This window comes from Pleurodeles waltl, chromosome 9 (genome assembly GCF_031143425.1).
Source record: "Pleurodeles waltl isolate 20211129_DDA chromosome 9, aPleWal1.hap1.20221129, whole genome shotgun sequence".
In the NCBI taxonomy this organism is placed as follows: Eukaryota; Metazoa; Chordata; class Amphibia; order Caudata; family Salamandridae; genus Pleurodeles; species Pleurodeles waltl.
The window spans coordinates 470813905-470837437 of NC_090448.1; the positions used below are offsets into that span (position 1 = coordinate 470813905).

General features: G+C 40.8%; 1 protein-coding gene across 1 annotated transcript in view; it reads left to right on the forward strand.

Moving 5' to 3' along the window:
* Positions 1–23533, forward strand: part of CDC42BPB (CDC42 binding protein kinase beta) — a 903752-nt gene that overhangs the window by 172357 nt on the left and 707862 nt on the right. The window contains exons 6-7 of the mRNA XM_069207298.1: positions 3670–3763; positions 7146–7346. Of these exons, the coding sequence (XP_069063399.1) occupies positions 3670–3763; positions 7146–7346 (295 nt within the window). The remainder of the gene's footprint in view (positions 1–3669; positions 3764–7145; positions 7347–23533) is intronic.

Sequence of the window (23533 nt, forward strand, 5' to 3'; positions counted from 1 at the left end):
CTTTTTAACAGCAATTTAAGCTTCCACTTCTTTATTAGTTAGAGATTTGCAGAAAAACGGAAGCGTTCCCAAATTAAAGGGAAAACGGTGCTTTCTTGTCTGTTTTCTTCATGAGCACATTTTTGTGAGAATAACATAGTGTAGTCGAATTGTAATTAATATCCTAACATTTCCCTGGCATACAGTTTTATCAACAAAAACATTAAAGATGAATGTTTAATTACTTAGCGTACGCATTTTTTGCAACCTTTAACAAACGTTTGAACTGGAACGAAGTTGTTGTGCAATGTAAAGTGAAAATCTTTGATGGATTCATATTAAGCAAATACTGTTTTCAGGCTCGTTTAGAAAACAACCTTCCTTCCTTTCGTACAGTGGGAGGAAATTAGTCAGGAAGACGAGGAACACAGTGTGCAGTTTTTTTAAACAGCTTTTCAAAAGTATGTGCCAAAAAGACTTTGGTAAACAGAGCGCTGGTGACGCAGCAGTCCTGTATAACAAGCTCCTTCTTGAAGTCGTGCCTTTCAGCGGCATACCAGGCTTCTCATGCCAGAGGCAGACCTGTTCAACCGGTCATCCCTCAGCTAGGCGCAAGCTCGTTGTGCTTAGCTTGTGATTCCGAAGTTGTCCCACCTATAGCAACCTTTTGTACACAGGGCATATATTTTAGAGTAGCCAGAGTGAGATCTGTTTGAAATGAAATTATGTCCACCATAGACGTTTATCTGCAAGTTGCCAACTTCTGCCCAGGACTGCTTTTTTACGGTTGCATGCACAAGCACTCCGTCCCTGTTAAAATCTCGCTTTCGGCTTTTAACCACGCCCATGACACGCCTGTCCCTTTCATTGGCTTGCCTTTTAAAATCCGCTTGATTTCATTAGTGAAAGGCATGCATACGTCATGCATTTTCCGTTGTTCAGCCCTCCTGGAGTGCACCTAACAACTTCTGAAAACATACGAGGCTTCATGTTTTCAGCCTGGTTTCTACACTACTTTATCTTTTTATTTTCCACTCAGCGCGATCGCGCTGGGTTTTACACAGCTCGACCGTGCTTGTTTTTTTCCCTTTTTTCTTTATGTAGCAAGAAAAGTCCGTTTAGGAGTTTACAACTCTAATAGCTCTAATTCGAGCAAATGCGAGACCCGTTGCATTGCAAATGCTTGTTGTTTTTCTACTTTCAAGCTAGTTCAAATACAGAAACACATTACCACCACAGTTTTCTTTTCTCTTCATCATCTCAGTCCTCCTGTAGAGACGCTCATCTTTTGCCTGCCCTTTAAAGTTGGAACGAATTTCAGGTGGGGCTTTCTGTCTAGTCTCTCACATATTGTGGACAGAATAGGTGCTTTTCACTTAGCTAAGTGAGTTACTTGCTTTTCTATATTTGGTCAGGCTTATCTAGTTGTACTTGCAAATTTGTTTTATTCTTTTTACAGTTGTTAAATCCTCACTTGAGTGTATTATATTGTGATACCACACAGTTTGTTTTAGCGACAATCACCTCACACAGATTTCTAGATTTGGTTGTTGGTGTCAGGCCCCAGCACTTAATTTGAAAACCCCACACTTCTATCTACTTATCATTTGTAAAAGAGTGGAGAACTTGAGGCCTTTCTGAAAGTGGCTGATAAATGGTGACTTGTTTCAGACGAGTGTTTATTACACGCTTTTGTTGCCAAACAGAAAATTGTCTTTCCTGTTTTTCATGAATTTTGCTAGTGAGGTCAGAAATCTTGCTGTCTATGTAATTTGTAGGGCTGCTTAAAGTATAAGGGGAGGCAGAATGTAACCTAAAATTAAACTATAGGTATTTTACCCGGTCACCCATTTGAGCTAGTAGAAAATGCAGTGGGAAACACTAGTGTACTGTACTTTGGTGTCCATTGCTCAGTTTTCATCAGTTTGGTCTGAATTGGACTTCATCTCCATAAGCTGTAATGAATAGAAATTCTATGTTTGCACTCTTAAATGAAGAATCCATAGAACTCTGAGTTTGCCTCTGTGTGTGAGATAGAAGTGGCGTGTACCTGAGCTATGAAAATCTTGTTCATTAGTGGTTCAAATCACATTTTAAGCATAGGAAACTTGGCAGAGTGGAAACTCTTGTTTGAACTTACATGAAATTACAAGAATTTGTCCCTATATCGAATATTGGACTAGAAAGATAGTAATTGATCTCCAAGATTTGAGAAGATTCACAAGCACAACCTGGGCCGTGTTAAGTGTTTACTGAATACAATAATCTGGCTATTGTATGTGAGGTGTAAAGATGAATGTAACCTTCAATGCACTCACTGGATAGGGGGAATACAACTTGCCACATGTGGAACATTGACAGTATTTAAGATCTTTCTTTAACTGTATGTTTTTCTAGAGAATGCTAAAGTTTTACTTTTTCTGTTGAACATTTGTGTGCGGAAGGTTAGATTTCTGAATGGATTAATACATTTCAACCAAGGTCATAAAAATTAGGAGGAAATAATTGTATTATGATAAAATGTCTGGTCCCTGTTCTGCTAACCAAAGCAATTAGTGGAAATATGCCGGCTTGGGTGCCTTACTCTGACAATCTAATTTTAAAAACGTTTACAGTTTATCTATTGCTCCATTTCCTGGTCAAAAAGCAGACCAGCGACCGGATGCCAAAACCTTGTACAATCAGCATGTGGACATAAGGAGAGAATGAATCAGATGGGATTTGGTCCCCCCGAAGAGATTTGAATATGCTCTAAAGAAGCGGTTCTCAGCCCTTTGACTTCTGTGGACACCCATTAAGTCACTACTGAAATCCGAGGACCGCCACTGAGTCATTATTGGAAGCTAGTGACTCCTAGCCAAATCAATTTCTGTGATTTAAACCTCAAAAGAATGCACAAACATACAAATATATGGCAAGCAAATGTTCACATACTGAAATATTTTTTTAACACAGGATCAAAAATATAGAAAAAGATTTCACATTTTCAGTCTGACTTATTTATTTGTATATACTTTATTAATTTCTATGTATTCATTTTAATATTTAATTTTGTAACACAGTAAGGGATGTCTTGAGTAGGTCTTGCAGACTTGCTGTGGTCCTTGGACCACAGGTTAAGAACCTACTGCTCTAAAGTTCAATATATTCGATGACAAACTAGAAAAGAGCACAACTGTTAAGAACAACTTTAATGATGATTTAACATGCATCCCTCCCCAACCATATCAGAAATTTATATAGTGTAATTTACTTGGAGCTCTACTATTTACAAACAAAACTACTTGATGTGAGCTTGCGCCCAGTGTCTCAATCTCTTCTCACAGAGCTTTGAACTAGAATGTTTTACCCATTTATAACCTAACCTTCAGTGGGGCTCACTAGAAACTGCTGTGAGGGGCCTTCACAATGTCACCAACTGCCCACCCGCCTTGACTTGCCTGCTAATTCACTTACTGATTATCGATTGGAAACCTCTTAGCGTTGCTCAGTGTGTGAATGTCTTGAAAGAGAGCATCAGCTCATAAAAGGGAGATGTAAAATAAAAATAATAGTTTTCCTTTGCTGAACGTATATTGTTTTTGATAATGCATGTGTGTTATTCTCTACTCATTACTTATCAATTGCTATGTACTCTTGTCAGTTTTAATATACACAGATTATAAATACATATCATGTTTTTAACTACAGGGACATAAAACCGGATAATGTTCTCCTGGACATGAATGGTCACATTCGCCTGGCTGATTTTGGATCGTGCTTGAAGATGAACGATGATGGCACGGTATGTATCCTCAGTTGTTTCTTAAGTCTTGTAAATGTTTTTCTTCCTAAGTGAGCTACTAAAAACAGTATTGTGGCACCTTGTAGCCAAAACGCACACAGTATTCTGATGTGTACAATCTCTACTTTCCCATGTAAAAAGAGAGGGTGCAGAGTAACACTTAATTTTAATTAACTCTGAATGATCACCATTGCACTGAAGTCTACCTATATAATTTAAAACATGGACAACTAACTTATTAGGTAAAGAAGACCGAGATTTAGAGAAGAATTCTATGTTGATGTTTGTTTTAATGCACAATTTATTCAAATACGTGTAAAAACAGAATACAAGGGCATGCAACCTTCTTGCCACGTCAGCCCTAGTAGTGGACATTCCACTGCCTTTACTGTACTAACTACAAACACACTGCAGTAATAGCAGCTAGTAGAATGGCTGGGGTAGCGTGGTGAAGAAACAGATATAGTGAGGGTTTAGCCTCAGAAGCATGGGCATGGGGCCACTCAGTGTTAAGGGGGAAAAGCAGGGGCACTGGAGTAGCCTCAGTAAAAAAGAGAAAAATGCAGTATGCTCTTCCAGGGGGGAAATGAAAGAGCAGCAACAACACAAAAAAAATATATGGGAGTAACAGGGGAGGTAAGCATCAGGAAAGAAGGAGGAATCTTCATGGGACAAACATCAGCCAATAATGTGTCTGTGTGAGTCATGCAGCAAACTGTCTACAAAACCCATACAAGTGTGCCTGAACCAAGACACAAAGGTAAGTGAAAGCTGTCTATACAGTGTCACGAATGAAAACAATGTAAAATTACCTGGATTTGGTATAGAAGATAGGACAGAAGAAAGGGTTAAGCTACGGGGATGGGGCTTAGGGCAGGCACAAAATTAATTCTCTGCTTCAATCTCCGTGTAGGTGCTTAAACATTTTCCTTCTCAGGATTGTGCTTTAAAAGAGGTCAGTAAATCTTTTCACCCAGCATGAGGGTGTGGAAACGTACAGCATCAAACTTCAGTCCAAATCCATTTAGAATGACAGTATGAACAATGTGGCTACACAAAGATAACCCCAGTCTGCAATAAGGTTATGGGGATTTATTACAACCTCATACTCAGTCATGTAGACAGTTCTCAAAACAAAGTAAAAAATATACAGAAACACCAAGGGTTGACCAAGACAAAGGAAAAGATTCAAACAAACTAACATCGAAATAACTAAGCATTCGACAAAAACAATACAAAAGATCAGAAGGATCACCTGATGTACAGAAACCAAGCATTGTTCAGTTCTTTTAAGCATTAAGGCAATTCAGAAGGCATCTTAGCTTAGTTACCTAGGGCAAGTGAAACCCATTACAGATTAGCAAGTCAAAAGTTAACGTGCCGGGCTAAAGACATGTGGACAAAAAGTTAAAAGAAAAAAAGGACAAAACGTGGAAAAACGCATCTAGGGCAAAAGGTGACTAACCAAAGTTAGCAAAAAGTAGGTAAAAAGGGAAGCGCCAGTATTTCAGAAGCTCGATCAAGTGTCAACTTTGGGTCCAGGGAAAAAATTCTTAGCTCCAGCAAAACATTTCAAAAGGATGGGTAAGGGCAGAGAGGACCGTACCTGCCAGAGTCCAAGGGGTTTAGCAAGCAGAGAAGAGTGGAAAAATCTGCCCAAAGTCCAACTGGGAAACAGTATATAAAAGTTCATAATGCAAGATGATTCGTCCATCCATCACTCCACATGACGCAGAAGGTGTAACTGCCCAATGCATGCCAGTCATGGGCCATAGACCTGCAACATCGATGAAGATTCCTGTTACTGACATGTGAAAAGCAGCCATCTCTGCTCATCCATGGTGGTTGAAACATTTGCACACATAGTCCATTCCACAGTTCCTGAATGTGCTGGGCTCAAGGTTAGTTTCTCAGGCTCACTAGGTGTAAAGCAATAGAATATTTATTACCAAGTTGGCATTCTCATGCGAACAAAGTCTGAAAGAAAATTTCACGTTAGCATGAATGACTCAATATTTTCTGCACAATCAGGAAACAGGGCCCTGCAGGCCTCACTTAGGGCTAAGCACAGTGAATTAAAATGGCACATTGTTATCTCAATTAAAGCACATATAACATTCAGAATTATGAATTTAATATAAATAAACTGTCAGTATTCCTGTTACAGTAGATTTAGAGCGAAATAACTCTGTAAATACATTGCATTAGTATGGTGAGGAACTACAATCTTAAACTTTTGCATGTAACATTTTAAACATTTCTCCCTTTAAATATTTTATCGTTTTAGTGCACACTATTAATTAACATTGTTAAATAGCATACAGAACAGAATTAATTTGTTTTACATAAAGTTTTAGGGCTATATCACATCACTTTTCAGTAGTGTATTCCAAGGGGAATGCACATTAAAATTGTCTTTGTTTCACCCCTTTACAGTTATTACTACTCCTAATACATAATGCAAAGTTTGTCATGTATAAATAACCATTGTGATGTCAGGCAGTATTAAACTTTCTGCTACATCATAGGTCATTAAGCATGGACCACTTATTATCAGATTTTCCTAAATTTTATTTTTTCTGTCCTTGTGTTCCTTTGGATTCATTTGAAACAATGTTAACCCATTGGGATTCTCTTGTGTTTTCAAATCTTTAAGAGCTCGGTCTTCGCCGCAGCCATGATTTGTTATAACCAAAACGTTGACGCAGTGTTCAGATTCAAACCGCTAGGGATAGCGTTCATAATTGCCATAGATGATTAAGGATATTCAGCTTTTCCCTTCTTCCAGACTGACCAAGTCAAAAACATCTTTCCATAATGGCAGATCCTTGCTATTTACTCTAAGGAAAACAGATCCCAGAACTTTCCGGCTCCAGCAACATACATTAGAATCACAGTAGGTTATCCATGTGTATAGGGTGATGTCTACTTGGTAAAGGCATTTTTGTGAAATATCATTCCTTCTCATGTGAGATTTGCAATGGTTTCCGTTCAGTGTGCATAAAAGGTGCATGTTTTAAAATATTTACATGCTCTAACTTTTTAAAATACATGCTGCCTGCTGTTATAGTATAAGGTTGTTTGCATTTTTTTTCATTCAATAACCACTCCACGCCTTTGCTTAAGTATTTTCTCAGGTTACTTTCTTGTGGCAGGATGCATCTTCTTACTGTTAAATTTGGAAGTTAAAACCATTTCAGCGTTAAACTCGTGCATTCAGCAGCAATAAATCCTTGCACCAACTGATAAGTTAGTTTTAGTTGTGGTTTGTTTGCCTTCCCTCCTTTGATACACAGGTGTTTCCTGCATCCCCATATGCCAGATGGCGAGTGCTGTTTGGAATGTGACCTCAAGCCCATTTACGGTTTCTCCTCTTATGCAGGTACAGTCCTCTGTGGCAGTTGGCACACCTGACTATATCTCTCCTGAGATTTTGCAAGCTATGGAGGATGGGATGGGCAAGTATGGCCCAGAATGTGATTGGTGGTCTCTGGGTGTCTGCATGTATGAGATGATGTACGGGGAAACACCATTCTATGCAGAGTCCCTAGTGGAAACCTATGGGAAAATCATGAACCATGAGGTAAGGCATACTTATTTTTCTTGAACCCAAAAGGTATGCAAGTTCAGTAATAAGGAATAACAAGGTTCTCTCTCTAATGTGCAAAAATATGTTCTATGCTTATCTTCGAGCTAACGGAAAGATCAGTTTTTTATGCTTTATATAAAGTTAATGTATTTTTTTGAATTAATTCTTCTGGGTTTGTAAGATCTTCAGGTGCTATTCATATTGGATTTGTTGTGCGCAGACGAAGCAGCATACTATTTCATACGATAGCAAATCAGATGCAAGGTTATTGCCGCAAAACCGTGTTAAGCAGGGCTAACGTGCCTTTAGCCAGTTAGAGAAAATGTGTGTGCAATGGCACTATAATCCTTACCCACTTCTTTTTGTGCAGGAATCCGCTTTCCAGCGTGTGATGTAAACAATGCACCATGCATATTTCCCCCCCACAGCTTCCAGCAAGTCAAACCTGCTTAGATTTATCAGGGAAAGTCGGCAGAAACCCTCCACGAGGAATTCTGTACTTCAAACACAGATTCTGCATGTAATTCCACATTTCCAAGTGAAAACTCGGAATATGAGTTATTTACTACTCCTGGTAAATACTGCACACTAGATTGAATATTCAAGGCGGGATAAATGCCCCACCCATCACCAATGCATTCATGGGCCTATTTGCAGAAAGTTTGGTTGGTTTGTTTATTTACATGTAGAGCGGAATTATACATAATATTATTTTTGTGAAGATGGGGGTTCACATCGAGGTAGTAGTCGCAGTATTAAACTATTTATGCAACTGTGACTGTGCAAACCAACCAAACAGGACACGCAGCATTTATTTTTTAACTTTCTGCTGAACTCCTCGGAATATCTCGTTTTAAAGGTGTATGATTCAAAGATAAAGGCACAAGGAAAACCCGCAAATGTGTATTTAATTGAAAAGCACCCACGTGACAGTGCTGCCATTTTGAAATAAAAGCTTAGATTAAAGAATTAATTTAAAGGAATTGTCACCTTAAATGTCACGTTGACCGAAAACATACAACTATGAAAAATGTTCGGTTATAACAGATGTAGTCACCCTGTTGGGATTTATTCAACGTTTGGTATTTATGGCACCCTAGAATCTTGAACAGAAACAGTGGGCGCAGTGAAATGTCTTTTATTTGAAAACATTATGGAAAGTATACTTTCTTTTTTAGCGAAAGTGGTACGAAAGGCAACCTTATTTTTTTCATTAATTTCTAAAAGGTTCCAGAGTTTAAGATCTCCAGTGGTGTTTATTTAGGTATTGGTGGGCCACTGAATCTTCTTTGCTGGTGTAGTTTCGAGTAGTGATTCTCAGGGGTGTTGCTTCAGTATAATGATGTTTTATCTTCTTATCTTCAATTTGGGAAAAACATATCATGTAATGACTTTACCTTTATGGAAAATGTTCTGAACTTAGAACAGAAGTGGCTATTTATCTTGGTAGGACGTGTTCCTATGATGGTGCTCGTATGGATACAGGGATATTGGTAGACTCTGAAATGGAGTATTTAAAAGTAGGTGATGCATTTACAGAGCATCACGTTCTTTTTGAGGAGCATCGAGGTTAACTGCTAATGCTCATAAATAAATAAGACCTGCAACCAAGGAATGTGCGAGTAAGGCAGTCATTTGAATAGCACAGAAATAGGAGACCCCAGCAAGAATTCTGCCTGTAATGTGCTGTGAGAAATTGGGTTGTTATTTGCGAAGGATATGAGTCCTTCACAAGTAATATGTATAAATCGTCTCATTTGGAACAAACTGCCCTATTGTAGTACTGCTAGACTTTCTCAGGGTAGGGAAGCAGAGCAGTCCAAGGACTACTCAGGGGAGGTGGTGTGGGCTAGCAATTTTAATTCGCTAGCGCACACCACTCTGTAAATTATTGTCCAGACAGTGCTTTTAAAAAAAAAAAAAGGAAAAATACATTTATTACATGCACACTTCTAAATACAACACATTCACATTTCATTATATAACCTAGTGGGTCCTTAACCCCATAATCACAATACCACCCACCTACGACCTTTGTAAAAAGTCAACACATTCGTACATCAGCCATATGTCATGATTTATCATTGAAAGCAATGGAATCAATTACTATAATCAAATGTATTCATCATTCATTCAAGCATAGCAATGTGTATATATATATATATTTATATATATACTGTATGTTCGATGGCATGTGTAGCTGCAGATACACATGCTGTGCACAGTCCGCCATCTGGTGTTGGGCTCGGAGTGTTACAAGTTGTTTTTCTTCGAAGAAGTCTTTTCGAGTCACGAGACCGAGGGACTCCTCCCATTTCGACTCCATTGCGCATGGGCGTCGACTCCATCTTAGATTGTTTTTTTTCCGCCATCGGGTTCGGACGTGTTCCTTTTCGCTCCGTGTTTCGGGTCGGCAAGTTAGTTAGAATCTCGGAAAAAATCGTCGGTATTGTTTGCGTTCGGTATCGGGTTAGTTAGAACAAATCGACACCGAATTTTGAGGAGCTCCGGTGGCCCTTTGGGGTTTTTTCGATCCCCCGTCGGGGCCTGGTCGGCCCGGCCACGTGCGACTTCAAGGCTGATGGAACGGACCCCATTCCGCTTCTGCCCAAAATGCCATAACAAGTATCCGTATACGGATCAGCATCTGGTCTGTAACTTGTGCTTGTCCCCCGAGCACAAGGAGGATACTTGTGAAGCCTGTCGAGCGTTTCGGTCGAGGAAGACGCTGAGAGACCGAAGAGCCAGGAGACTACAAATGGCGTCCACGCCGACAGGTCAAGAACGTTTCGAGGAGGAAGAAGAAGCTTTCTCCGTCCGCGAGTCGGATTCTGAAGAACTCGACGCCGAAGAAACACCACAAACCGTGAGTAAGACGTCAAATCAAGACTCACGAGAAGTCCACAAAAGCCCAGGGGACGCCACCGCCAACAGGCCATGGCTTAACCCGAAAACTAGGTGACCGATCCAAGGCACCGAAAAAGGGCATGCTGGTGTCGAAGTCATCCGACTCCGGTCGAGATACCGCCACACAGCAACCTCGGAGCCGAGACAGCGGCTCCGAGAAACTTCGGCACAGAGACAGCGGCACCGAAGAATTTTGGCACCGAGACACCACGCCGAAAACAAAGAAGGTTTCTTCGGAGCCTAAAAAGACTTCCGAAAAGGTTTCGGTTCCAAAACATCCAGCCTCGGAGCCGAAAACTAGTTCCTATACAGAGGAACAAGGATTAACCTCCCAACTACATAGATTTGGAGAGGAGCTTCAAGCTGTAGAGCCTGACTACACGCAAAGAAGGCTTCATATTCATGAGGACACAGGGAAGATAACCACTCTTCCCCCAATCAAAATAAAAAGGAAACTTGCCTTTCAACAAAAGGACAAGCAACCACAGGCAAAAGTGGCAAGGAAAACAACCCCACCACCGTCTCCACCACCATCAATACATGCATCACCAGCAACAACTCCACCACTGATGCACTCACCAGCTCATACTACAATGAGTCAGGATGATCCCGATGCATGGGACCTTTACGATGCTCCAGTGTCTGACAACAGCCCAGACTCCTATCCTACAAAACCGTCACTACCTGAGGACAGTACATCCTACACACAGGTGGTCGCAAGGGCAGCTGAATTTCACAACGTCACATTACATTCTGAACCAATTTAGGATGACTTTCTGTTTAACACCCTATCCTCCACCCATAGCCAGTACCAAAGCCTTCCCATGCTCCCAGGAATAAGACAAGACATTCAAAACAAATATTTCAGGATCCAGTTAAAGGCAGAGCCATAACTCCAAGGGTGGAGAAAAAGTACAAGCCACCGCCAACAGATCCAATCTATATTACGACACAACTAACACCAGACTCAGTAGTTGTCGGGGCAGCTCGTAAGAGAGCCAACTCTCATACCTCAGGAGACGCACCACCTCCAGACAAAGAGAGCCGCAAATTTGATGCTGCAGGAAAAAGGGTTGCAGCACAAGCAGCAAATCAATGGCGTATTGCCAATTCACAAGCACTTTTGGCAAGATACGACAGAGCTCATTGGGATGAAATGCAACATTTCATCGAACACTTACCCAAGGAGTTCCAAAAAAGAGCGCAACAGGTGGTAGAAGAGGGACAAAGTATCTCAAATAATCAGATACGGTCTTCCATGGATGCAGCAGATACAGCTGCAAGGACAATAAACACTGCAATCACGATACGAAGGCACGCATGGCTGCGCACTTCAGGGTTCAAGCCGGAAATCCAACAAGCTGTGCTCAATATGCCATTTAATGAACAGCAATTGTTTGGGCCGGAGGTAGACACTGCCATTGAGAAACTCAAAAAAGACACCGATACAGCCAAAGCCATGGGCGCACTCTACTCTCCGCAGAGCAGAGGCACATTTCGAAAAACACCTTTTAGGGGAGGGTTTCGAGGTCAACCCACAGAAACCACAACCTCACAAACAAGGCCTACTTACCAGGGTCAATATCAAAGGGGAGGTTTTTTGGGGCAATATAGAGGGGGCCAATTCCCAAGAAATCGAGGAAACTTCCAAGGCCCCAAAACTCCTCAAAATAAACAGTGACTCACAAGTCACACAACCCCATCACATAACACCTGTGGGGGGAAGACTAAGCCAATTTTACAAACTTTGGGAGGAAATAACAACAGACACTTGGGTCTTAGCAATTATCCAGCATGGTTATTGCATAGAATTTCGCCAATTCCCTCCAAACGTCCCACCGAAAACACACAATATGTCAAAACAACATATAGATCTTCTAGGACTAGAAGTTCAAGCATTGCTACAAAAGGACGCAATAGAATTAGTACCAAATCTACAAAAAAACACAGGAGTTTACTCACTGTACTTTCTAATACCCAAAAAGGACAAAACTCTGAGACCAATACTAGATCTCAGAACACTAAACACCTACATCAAATCAGACCACTTTCACATGGTCACGTTACAAGACGTAATCCCACTGCTCAAACAGCAAGATTACATGACAACATTAGACCTAAAAGATGCGTATTTCCATATACCAATACATCCTTCACACAGGAAATACCTAAGGTTCGTATTCCAAGGAATACATTACCAATTCAAAGTGTTGCCATTCGGAATAACAACTGCGCCAAGAGTTTTTACAAAATGCCTGGCAGTAGTAGCTGCACATATCAGAAGGCAGCAAATACATGTGTTCCCGTACTTAGACGACTGGTTAATCAAAACCAACACGCTAAAACAGTGTTCACAGCACACAAAATATGTCATACAGACCCTTCACAGGCTAGGTTTCTCCATCAACTACGCGAAGTCACACCTTTTGCTGTGTCAGACACAGCAATACTTAGGAGCGACAATCAACACAGCAAAAGGGATTGCCACTCCAAGTCCACAAAGGGTTCAAACATTTCACAAGGTAATACAGGCCATGTATCCAACACAAAAGATACAAGTCAAAATGGTAATGAAACTCCTAGGCATGATGTCTTCATGCATAGCCATTGTCCCAAACGCAAGATTGCACATGCGGCCCTTACAACAGTGCCTAGCATCACAATGGTCACAAGCACAGGGTCAACTTCTAGATCTGGTGTTGATAGACCGCCAAACATACATCTCGCTTCTATGGTGGAACAGTACAAATTTAAACCGAGGGCGGCCTTTCCAAGACCCAGTGCCACAATACGTCATAACGACGGATGCTTCCATGACAGGGTGGGGAGCACACCTCAATCAACACAGCATCCTAGGACAATGGGACATACATCAGAGGCAGTTTCACATAAATCACTTAGAACTGTTAGCAGTATTTCTAGCGCTGAAAGCTTTTCAACCCATAATAACCCAAAAATACATTCTTGTCAAAACAGACAACATGACAACAATGTATTATCTAAACAAACAAGGAGGGACACACTCGACACAGTTGTGCCTCCTAACACAAAAAATATGGCATTGGGCGATTCACAACCACATTCGCCTAATAGCACAATTTATTCCAGGGATTCAGAACCAGTTGGCAGACAATCTCTCTCGAGATCACCGACAAACCCACGAATGGGAAATTCACCCCCAAATACTAAACAATTACTTTCAAATTTGGGGAACACCTCAAATAGATCTATTTGCAACAAAGGAAAACTCAAAATGCCAAAACTTCGCATCCAGGTACCCACAAGATCAATCCCAAGGCAATGCTCTACGGATGAACTGGTCAGGGATATTTGCGTACGCTTTTCCCCCCTCTCCCTCTCCTTCCATATCTAGTAAACAGGTTGAGTCAAAACAAACTCAAACTCATACTAATAGCACCAACATGGGCAAGGCAACCTTGGTACACAACACTACTAGACCTTTCAGTAGTACCTCATGTCAAACTACCCAACAGACCCGATCTGTTAACACAACACAAACAACAGATCAGACATCCAAATCCAGCATCGTTGAATCTAGCAATTTGGCTCCGGAAATCCTAGAATTCGGGCACTTAGACCTCACACAGGAATGTATGGAGGTCATAAAACAAGCTAGAAAACCTACCACTAGACACTGCTATGCAAATAAGTGGAAAAGATTTGTTTATTACTGCCATAATAATCAAATTCAACCTTTACACGCATCTGCAAAAGAAATAGTAGGATACTTACTACATTTGCAAAAATCTAACCTAGCTTTCTCTTCTATTAAAATACATCTTACGGCAATTTCTGCTTACCTACAAATTACGCACTCAATTTCATTGTTTAGGATACCAGTCATAAAGGCGTTTATGGAAGGCCTAAAGAGAATTATACCACCAAGAACACCACCAGTTCCTTCATGGAACCTCAACATTGTCCTAACACGACTCATGGGTCCACCTTTTGAGCCCATGCACTCTTGTGAAATGCAATATTTAACGTGGAAAGTTGCATTTTTAATTGCCATCACATCTCTAAGAAGAGTGAGTGAAATTCAAGCATTTACCATTCAAGAACCATTTATTGAAATACACAAAAATAAAGTTGTTCTACGGACCAATCCTAAATTTTTACCAAAAGTAATCTCACCGTTCCACTTAAATCAAACAGTAGAATTACCAGTGTTCTTCCCACAGCCAGATTCTGTAGCCGAAAGAGCACTACATACATTAGACATCAAAAGAGCACTAATGTACTACATTGACAGAACAAAACTAATTCGAAAGACAAAACAACTATTTATCGCCTTTCAAAAACCTCATACAGGAAATCCAATTTCAAAACAAGGCATTGCTAGATGGATAGTTAAGTGCATTCAAACCTGCTATCTTAAAGCTAAAAGAGAACTGCCTATTACACCAAAGGCACACTCAACGAGAAAGAAAGGTGCTACCATGGCCTTTCTAGGAAATATTCCAATGAACGAAATATGTAAGGCAGCAACATGGTCTACGCCTCATACATTTACTAAGCACTACTGTGTAGATGTGCTAACTGCACAACAAGCAACAGTAGGTCAAGCTGTATTAAGAACATTATTTCAAACTACTTCAACTCCTACAGGCTGAACCACCGCTTTTGGGGAGATAACTGCTTACTAGTCTATGCACAGCATGTGTATCTGCAGCTACACATGCCATCGAACGGAAAATGTCACTTACCCAGTGTACATCTGTTCGTGGCATTAGTCGCTGCAGATTCACATGCGCCCACCCGCCTCCCCGGGAGCCTGTAGCCGTTTAGAAGTAGATCTTAAACATTTGTACATTTGTAAATATATTACTTGAAACTTTATTATGTACATACGTATTCACTCCATTGCATGGGCACTATTACTAGCATACATAACTCCTACCTCACCCTCTGCGGGCAAAACAATCTAAGATGGAGTCGACGCCCATGCGCAATGGAGTCGAAATGGGAGGAGTCCCTCGGTCTCGTGACTCGAAAAGACTTCTTCGAAGAAAAACAACTTGTAACACTCCGAGCCCAACACCAGATGGCGGACTGTGCACAGCATGTGAATCTGCAGCGACTAATGCCACGAACAGATGTACACTGGGTAAGTGACATTTTCCATTTTTATATATCTATAATATCATTTTTTCTGGTCAGCAGAGTATTAAAAAAGAAATCCTATTTAAAACAATAAAAAATGTGTGTTTGAGTATCTTTTACAGTCTTGGGGCCACATGTTGCAGTCATTAATTGGACCAGCAACTAGGGGCCCCAGCACTCCCAAACCAGGGAGTGGAAAAGCTCCAGCTCCAAGAATGTTTGAAAATGTGATAGCCTTCATGGATGCTCGTAATTCAGTGACCCCAGACATTAAGTAAAACTATTCCAGGGGGCCGCTGCAATTTCTGCAGCCCCCAACATAACATACAGATTTTGTTGGTGGTGCCCTACCAACCTCGGGACACCACAAGCAGTAGAACATAAGCAAATAAAGCCCTTGTATGGCATTATGGGTTGAATCAGACTAGGAGCAGGGATTAAAAGATGAGCAGCTTCTACTCTTTTTTTCTATAAGTTGTTGTCTTGCGCCATCAACCTTTCCTTTGTTTATCAGTGTCTCGGTCCGTCCCTGGGAACCCAAAGTCACTGTGCTGGTTGGGCATTATTGGGAGCTCACTCCAGCACTGCCCTTCTGGCTCCTCGGAGCTCAATGCTCCTGTCCTTGCTTCGAACAGTGGGTTAGAGAAAGATTGTGTCTACCTCCCACCCGCACTGACTGTGGGTGAGGTGACTTGATACCCGGGGCAACCTTCTTGCCATCAGGTTCCCTGCTCCTATTATTAATTTGTCTGCTTTCTGCCATCTCTGTCTCGTTACATTGGGTCACAAGGACAACTTTGTGCTGGAACCCAGAGAATGGGGTCCCTGGGGCCAAAATTTGGCTTGGAAAAATTGGGGCCACATGCGCCCTTCTCCCTCTAAATTCATAAACTATCATTGCCCTGTACAACACCAGGGGTAATTAAAACATTAATTGGGTTTCTGCTTTTTTTTTCCCAGAAAGGACTGATGTTCAGAAAAAGGTATCCTAGGGCCCTGTTGTGCCGATTGTGACTGTCTTTTGCTTGCTTTGCACCTTTTGGCCAGGACCAGCCCCAGGTGCATTATCAACATATCGACTCGCATCTGAAATGGATGCACTCTGCAGGGAGCTGTATTTCCTGGTTCCCTGCATACAATTTCTCATCTGCCTTGCTTCCGGTGCTCCTCTCCTGTTGGTGAGGGCACCTTGTACAGCCCCTCCACTGCCTGCCAACCATACCCCCCGTTCCTGCACACCTGATGCACCAGAGCCTCCTGGCTGTCATTGGAGACCAGGTCATACCCTAACTGGTCCCGAAGGGGGCATAAGGGGTCGAGCACCACTGCCCCTGGAGAGACCCATCCTAGTTTTGTGTTGGCTTGAGTTAAAGACCTTAGTCCATCTTTTCAGGGCATCAGGCAGCTTTTCCTTCCTACTGCTCATTCTTCTGCTGTTGTCGCTTCCTAGGACCCAGAGCATTCTCAACTGTTTCTCTCTTGTGCAGGGGCTATTAATTGGGGGTAGAATGTTATACATGGCAAGAAACTTCATTTCTAGGATTGCATATCAACCCTCCACTTTTGTCCTTATTTTCCTGCTCAGCATTCTTGGGCAATCCAACATGGCACCATCAAGTTTTCTCTGAAAAGAGCTCTACTGAGGGCCTTAGCTCCACCCCTAGATAACACCACTCCCAGATCCCTTCTCACCAAAATCTCAAAGATGATCTTTTGTGTTGGCTCCAGGTGTCAGGACCTCCTCCCTTGTTCAGTGGGCCTCGACTGTGCCAGCCCAGGTACAGTGTGGCAAGCTGATTATCAGATGCAGATGTTCCTCCCTGCCTCTTCCTTCACAGTAACTGAGTTATTCACTGATAATTGCTTCTTTTGTGTTGGGAAGCCTTTGGTCTGTCTGCTGGAGAGCTGCTTAATTAACTTGACGAAGTGGAAGGGTACAAAGGAATTGAACCTTATAAGTCAAATCCAAGAAATCTGACAATTCCTGTAGTCCCATAAGATGTTGATTTAGTGTGTTGGGAGCTACAAAATCAAACTTGGCTTGTGTGTATTACCCCAATTTGACATGGACTGTGTCGACCTCAGTAGAGCGAAACACCCCTTTAAGTTACAGATTGCTTATATGTATAATAGAGTTTATGCACTACAAATTTTCCAGGAAACTGTATTAACCTATCTATGAATGCCCACTAATATAACAAAGGCTTATAGCAGGTCAGCATCTATCCTTGCAAAAGTCCGTTTGCACCAGACTGCCTGTGAACAGCTACAAGGCTTCACATGACAGAAGTCTCACGTTTGCAACATGCATACGTGCGACACAGCAGCCTTATGTTAAAATGTGCTCTGGTGGTAAACACACCGGTTACCATGAATTACCGTGAGTAAGACTCTGATAGTGAGAGACTCCCCCCAATAAAGGCCTGAAAACTGAACAGTCATTTGCGACTACATCGTAAGACTTTCTCCATGCTCACTCAAGCACCTTGCAGTGCTTTTTCTCCACAACCAACTCCCCATTGAACCAGGGGTGTAGGGCCTACCTCTGGTCTGAACCTGACAAGCAGGTATGAAAGTGTGAAAGGCCGAGGTAAGCCAAACCTTTATTTTGGATTCTGCACAATCCACATTGGACCACATAGGTAAATTCCGATGCCTTCACAGTTTTGAAGTGTGAAAGGGAGTACTTCGAGCCTAACAAAACTCCAAAAAAGGATCGTCAGTATGAGTAAATTTGTACGCCTATGTGGAGTGTGAATGTGATTGGAGTTAATACAAGCTGCTATTGTGTAATAGACAGATTCTTTCCCAGTTGAGTAACTTCCCAACTGTAGTTGTCCTGATCAAGCATTCAAAAAGTTTCCTATTTAATTTGGCCCTTGATCGGACAAAGGGGAGGTGTTGTTGGGTTATGTTGGCAATGTTATTATCTTATTCTACTGGAAAGTGACGAGCAAGTCACTCACTCTTCTTGACGGTACTTGCCCATTTTGCTGCAGTTAGGACTTTGGGATGTGAGATGCCTGTGATCTCTAATGTAAAGTCATAAGCAGTGCATGACTGGTTGCGAGCCAGGGTTAGTTGACCTAAACATAACTTACAAGTTTGTGTTTTTTAGGTTTTTGTAATTGAGACTCAATTTTTTGTGTACATTTTTTTATTTTTTTATTTTTTTATTTTTTTAGATTAAGGTCTTTGAACCAAAGATAGCTTATGATGTCACTTCAACCTTTGTTTTTTTCTTGCAATTTTTATTTATGTACCATCATCATCAGAAAATTTTAATTTGGTTTTAGAAACAAGCATATAAGAGCATAAAAACACAACACATACAGTCTTACACTTAGATACGTGCAGAAAAATACAAGTAGTAGAACTAATAAAAGCAGATAAGACAGATAAAAACCCTGCCTTAACAACATCCCGTTAATCAGTCAGGACTAGAAAGCGTGAACAGCACGTATAAAGCAAGGGACAGCATATAAATCATTATCGTTGGGAACCAGCTCCAACCACATAAGTGCAGCACATACTTGTGTAAATTCAGGGACTTCAACAACAGAGTAATAAACTGTTTTCTGGGCACACTAAAATATTTACAAAGCATTACAAAATTTAAAGTGTCCCGCTGAGACCTATTTTCACAGCTGCATGGCAACATAATACCAGAGTGGTACCAACCACTCTGGGAGGTGCCAGAAGGTGTTGTAACAAGTTAAACCTAAACCTCGCCAACAGAAATCTGTTCCTCCCATTGGATATCTGGGCTAGGTAGGGCCCCCTACCCTGAACTGTTTTCAAAAGCATATATCTCCACACTGTAGGCTTTGTCATTTCTGCATGTTCTCAGGTTAACGTTAAGCACTTTAAAAATAAGTCCTTTACCCTTCTCATTTCTAAGAGGGCCAGTGAGAGAGGATTCAAAAGGCATCCGTATGGCCTAGAGTGGCAAAGACTGCCCTCACATAGGCAATCCAGGGAATTTTGTGTGCTTGGTTAAGTTGCAGACTGTTGGAGAGAATCTGTCTGTTCATCTTAAGGCCCTCATTGGTCAAGATCTTAATCCAGCACCACAGAGGTCTAAGGGCAACTACGTCAGCTAAGTATCTTATTCCAAGCTCCTCGTGGACGGAAAAGGCAGGGGTGCTTTTAGGGACCTGAACTAATCGCCTTAAAAAGTGATTTTCAGCGGCCTGGATTTTTATCAGACTTCACATACCTGCATACCTCACTGCCATACAGAACCTGCGAGATGCACTTGTCCTGTTAAATCTCGAATAGAATACGAGGCAACCAAGAACCCAACCTGCATGCAAAGCTGTCCAATGCCCCCGTGGCCTTAAACTCACATCTCCTCCAGTCAAACAGGGGCTTCTAGTTTTTCTTAACATCAAATAACACCCCTAGATAAGGGAAGGCTGAATCATTAGCCGGGGTGTGATTAGCTACCTTGAATATATTGGAATTATAAACTGAGGGCCAACTACTATGACCTATGATTTTGAAAAATTTACTTCCAGACCCAGACTACCCCTAAAAGGTGACAAACTTGTCCAAGAACAGTTGCAATCCCATGGTGGTACGGACTATAAGAACCTCATTGTCTGCATATAGTAACATCTGGAGCGATCTCCTTCCCACCCTCTGGCCATCTGCCTGGACAGAGAGAAGGGTTTGCTCAAGAACATTAATGTAGAGGGTGAACAAAAAAGGTGCAAGCCTGCACACCTGATGAACACCCCTACTTGTGGTAAAAGGCTGGGTGCGATCTATACCTTGTGAGAACCGCACTGATGCAGAGGAATCAGAATGACGGTCCAATAAGAAAGCCACAATATTCGGATGCATGCATCCATTGCAAGCAACAGACCCCACAACTTAGCGCAATTAACCCTATTGAAGGTGGACGTGAGATCCATGAATGTCAAATGAAGAGATTCCGGACGGGCCACTGTGTACTTATTAATATTCAAGTATAAATTTATAAGAAAGCACTCTCGTTCATAGTAATGTATAGTCACACTACATCATATTAAATAAAAAGTTCCAGTGTGAGTATCCAATGAATTCTTCTTTATTGCTTCTTCACCAACAGCTACAGCCAAGTAAACATGTGTTTCATCTGGGTTGTGTTTCCCCCATTGACTTCCTCAGGGCTTACTACGGCTGTTAATAACATACCATAGTAACTATACTTCAAGTAAAGAAACATGTCTCGAACACAAAGAAACCATAAAGTGCATTAACTGCTTCATGCACCCATATACACTTAATTGCAACTCAATGGAAATCACCATAAAATCTGAACATTCCATATCAGTGTCAAATGAATATCAAAGCATTTCCATCACCTCAGTGCCAAATTGCATTTAGATGTGTCACAAACATACACACACAAGTGAAATTTCTAGTGCTTGCATTTAAAACTTCCAATTCAGTTAATATGAAAAATACCTGTTATGGGACCTATCCAGAATCCCATCTTCCAAACAGTCCTAAAAGGACCACTACACAGAAATACCTGTATGATGGATAATAAATTATAAGTATGTCTACAGCTGAATATCCACACTACCATGCCTTTCCTGATTACTGCCCAGTCAGCTTACCTCTTTAGTAATAGTTCCGCTTAATTTGCGTCTTACAAAACTCAAGTGATATCAACCAAAGTATCTGTAAAAAATTTTTTTTACACGAGACCTCAGTATTTGTAAAGTCAACACCTCATTAGATAAAGCGCTCGTTTTCATATTGGACTCACCTCCGATTTAGAGCGACGCTGTTGCCGTTTAAAACGCGAGTACGCGTAACAGAATCAAAACAGACAGCGTGTCTAAGCACAAGTTAATATAGCCCCTCCCTGTTTCAACTAAAGATCAAAAACGGACTTACTGAAAATCAAAAAAGGACTTACTACCGTCACTAGCGATCCCTTGGGTTTCATTTAGTTCATTTTCTAAGACTGTATACATCGAAATAAAAAGAGGACTGTCCCTCTTGAGATCGGAACACACCCGATCTAAAGCAGACACTAAAAGAGGACTAGGAACTCTATCTATACCTGAATATAATAATTCTATGCAATGAGTAATTCTCCTTATTTGAGAATATCTAGAGGTATAACCCTCTCCTATTTATGGTACAATAGAGACATCCAACATAATATATAAATCTATGTGAAAGTGTATTATATAAAGCTAGTCCTTATTAGTAAGAACCTATCATATATACCTGTATAAATATACATAACTGCATCTTTCTACTATTGTAAGAAAATGTCGTACAACATGGTTTTGAAAAGATTCAAAGTGTCTAAAACCAGACTGTCTATGTTCTACCAAAAATAACATGTCGATTGAATAAGTAAAAGAGACTGTCCATATCCTAAAGTAAACATCAATCCCATTTCCCAAGTTACAATGGTACTTTTAACACCTCACTTGTGTGTGCATAATATGCTACACATGTCCCATTATTATACATTGTATACATTCCTCAGTCTCCTAAGAAATACTCCAATTCATAATCTGAATTGAATCCATATTCAACTGCTTGTAGTCTCAAAATCCACATGGATTCTTTTCTCCTTAGTGCAAGTTCCCTATTACCTCCTGTAGGACTCATTTTGATATGTTCAAAGCCAAGGAATCTAAATTCTTTATGCATATTTTGTGCATTACATTCTTTCATGTGCATAGCAATAGGATAGCTCTCATCCCCTTGTTTAATAGCTCTCCAATGTTCCGCAATTCTTACCTTAAGTGGACGAATAGTACTACCAATATACATCCGTTCACATTTACAAATCAACATATATATCACATGCGTAGTATTACAACTGATATATGTTTGAATTGAGTATCTTTTATTTCCCATTCCTACAAAGTCTTTCTGTGCTTGACATGCCCATCTACACACTCCACAGCTACCACATTTAAAGAAACCACTATTGTGTAAATCCAACAAATTAATGTCCAGTTGTTTGTTAGGGTAACTGGGACATAAAGAATTACTCAAAGATCTCTCTTTACGGTAAGTCGCTATAGGTTTCTTATCTAAACATTTCTTCAATGTATGATCCTGTATCAAAATATGCCAATATTTTCTCATACTTTTTAGTAGGAAGGCTGAATTATCTTTATAATCTAAAATTATTCCTTTTTGGTCATTTTTCAGTTTCTCTTTTTGTTTTGTTTTTCAAAGAATATTCCCGAGAAACACTTAATACTTTCCTCAGGGATTTATTTAAGAATCTCCTCCTTATATCCTCTGGCCAAAAAATCATGTATACACTCTTGAAAATCATTATCACTACTACAGTTTCTTCGTGCACGATCTTACTCTCCATATGGTATTGCTTCTATTTGGCCAGCTCGATGTGCACTTGTAGCGTATATTAGTGAATTACAAGATGTAGGTTTCCTATACAATTTACATTCAATCTTGTTATTAACCACATAATTCCACATCCAATAACTCTATATTTGTAGTACTGTAGTGGTAAGTAAATTTCATATTTACATCATTACTGTTCAAATATTCACAGAACAATTTTACATTTTCCAAAGTTCCTTTCCATATAAAAAAAACAATTGTCTATATATCTCCCCCAATAGAGGATATATGTATGCCATTCTGCTGCTCTAAACTGTGGTGCTTTCACTGTTACTGTGCGTGTGTACAAATACTTTACACATTGCCCCTGAGATAAGCCTTGACTGCTCATGCCAAGCTACCAAGGAGGTGAACAGGGGTTATCTCAACTGGGTGGCTTCCTTATTCTGACTACAGTGAGGGTCCCTACTTGGGCAGGGTGCAAACCACTGCCAACTAGAGACCCTATTTCTAACACCACCCGTCAAGAAGCCGCCAAATGCCTGTTTCTGGCAACCTGCTTAAGGGCAGTCTTCAAACAACGGAGGCTCCTCAATCAATCTCGATCATGCCATTTAGAGTTCAGCAAATGGGCCCTTTTCTCAGGAACCGTCAGTAGTACTCATGCTTTTTAGCAATATCTGCAAGATCCGGAGCACTTGGCTCTAAACAGGTGTCTATCTCCTGCTCACAAGAAAGAAAGAGGATGCATTAAATTGCAGCAGAGCCACCTGAGACCATTTGAGTCTCCTACCTTGATCTACAAAAGAGCCTCC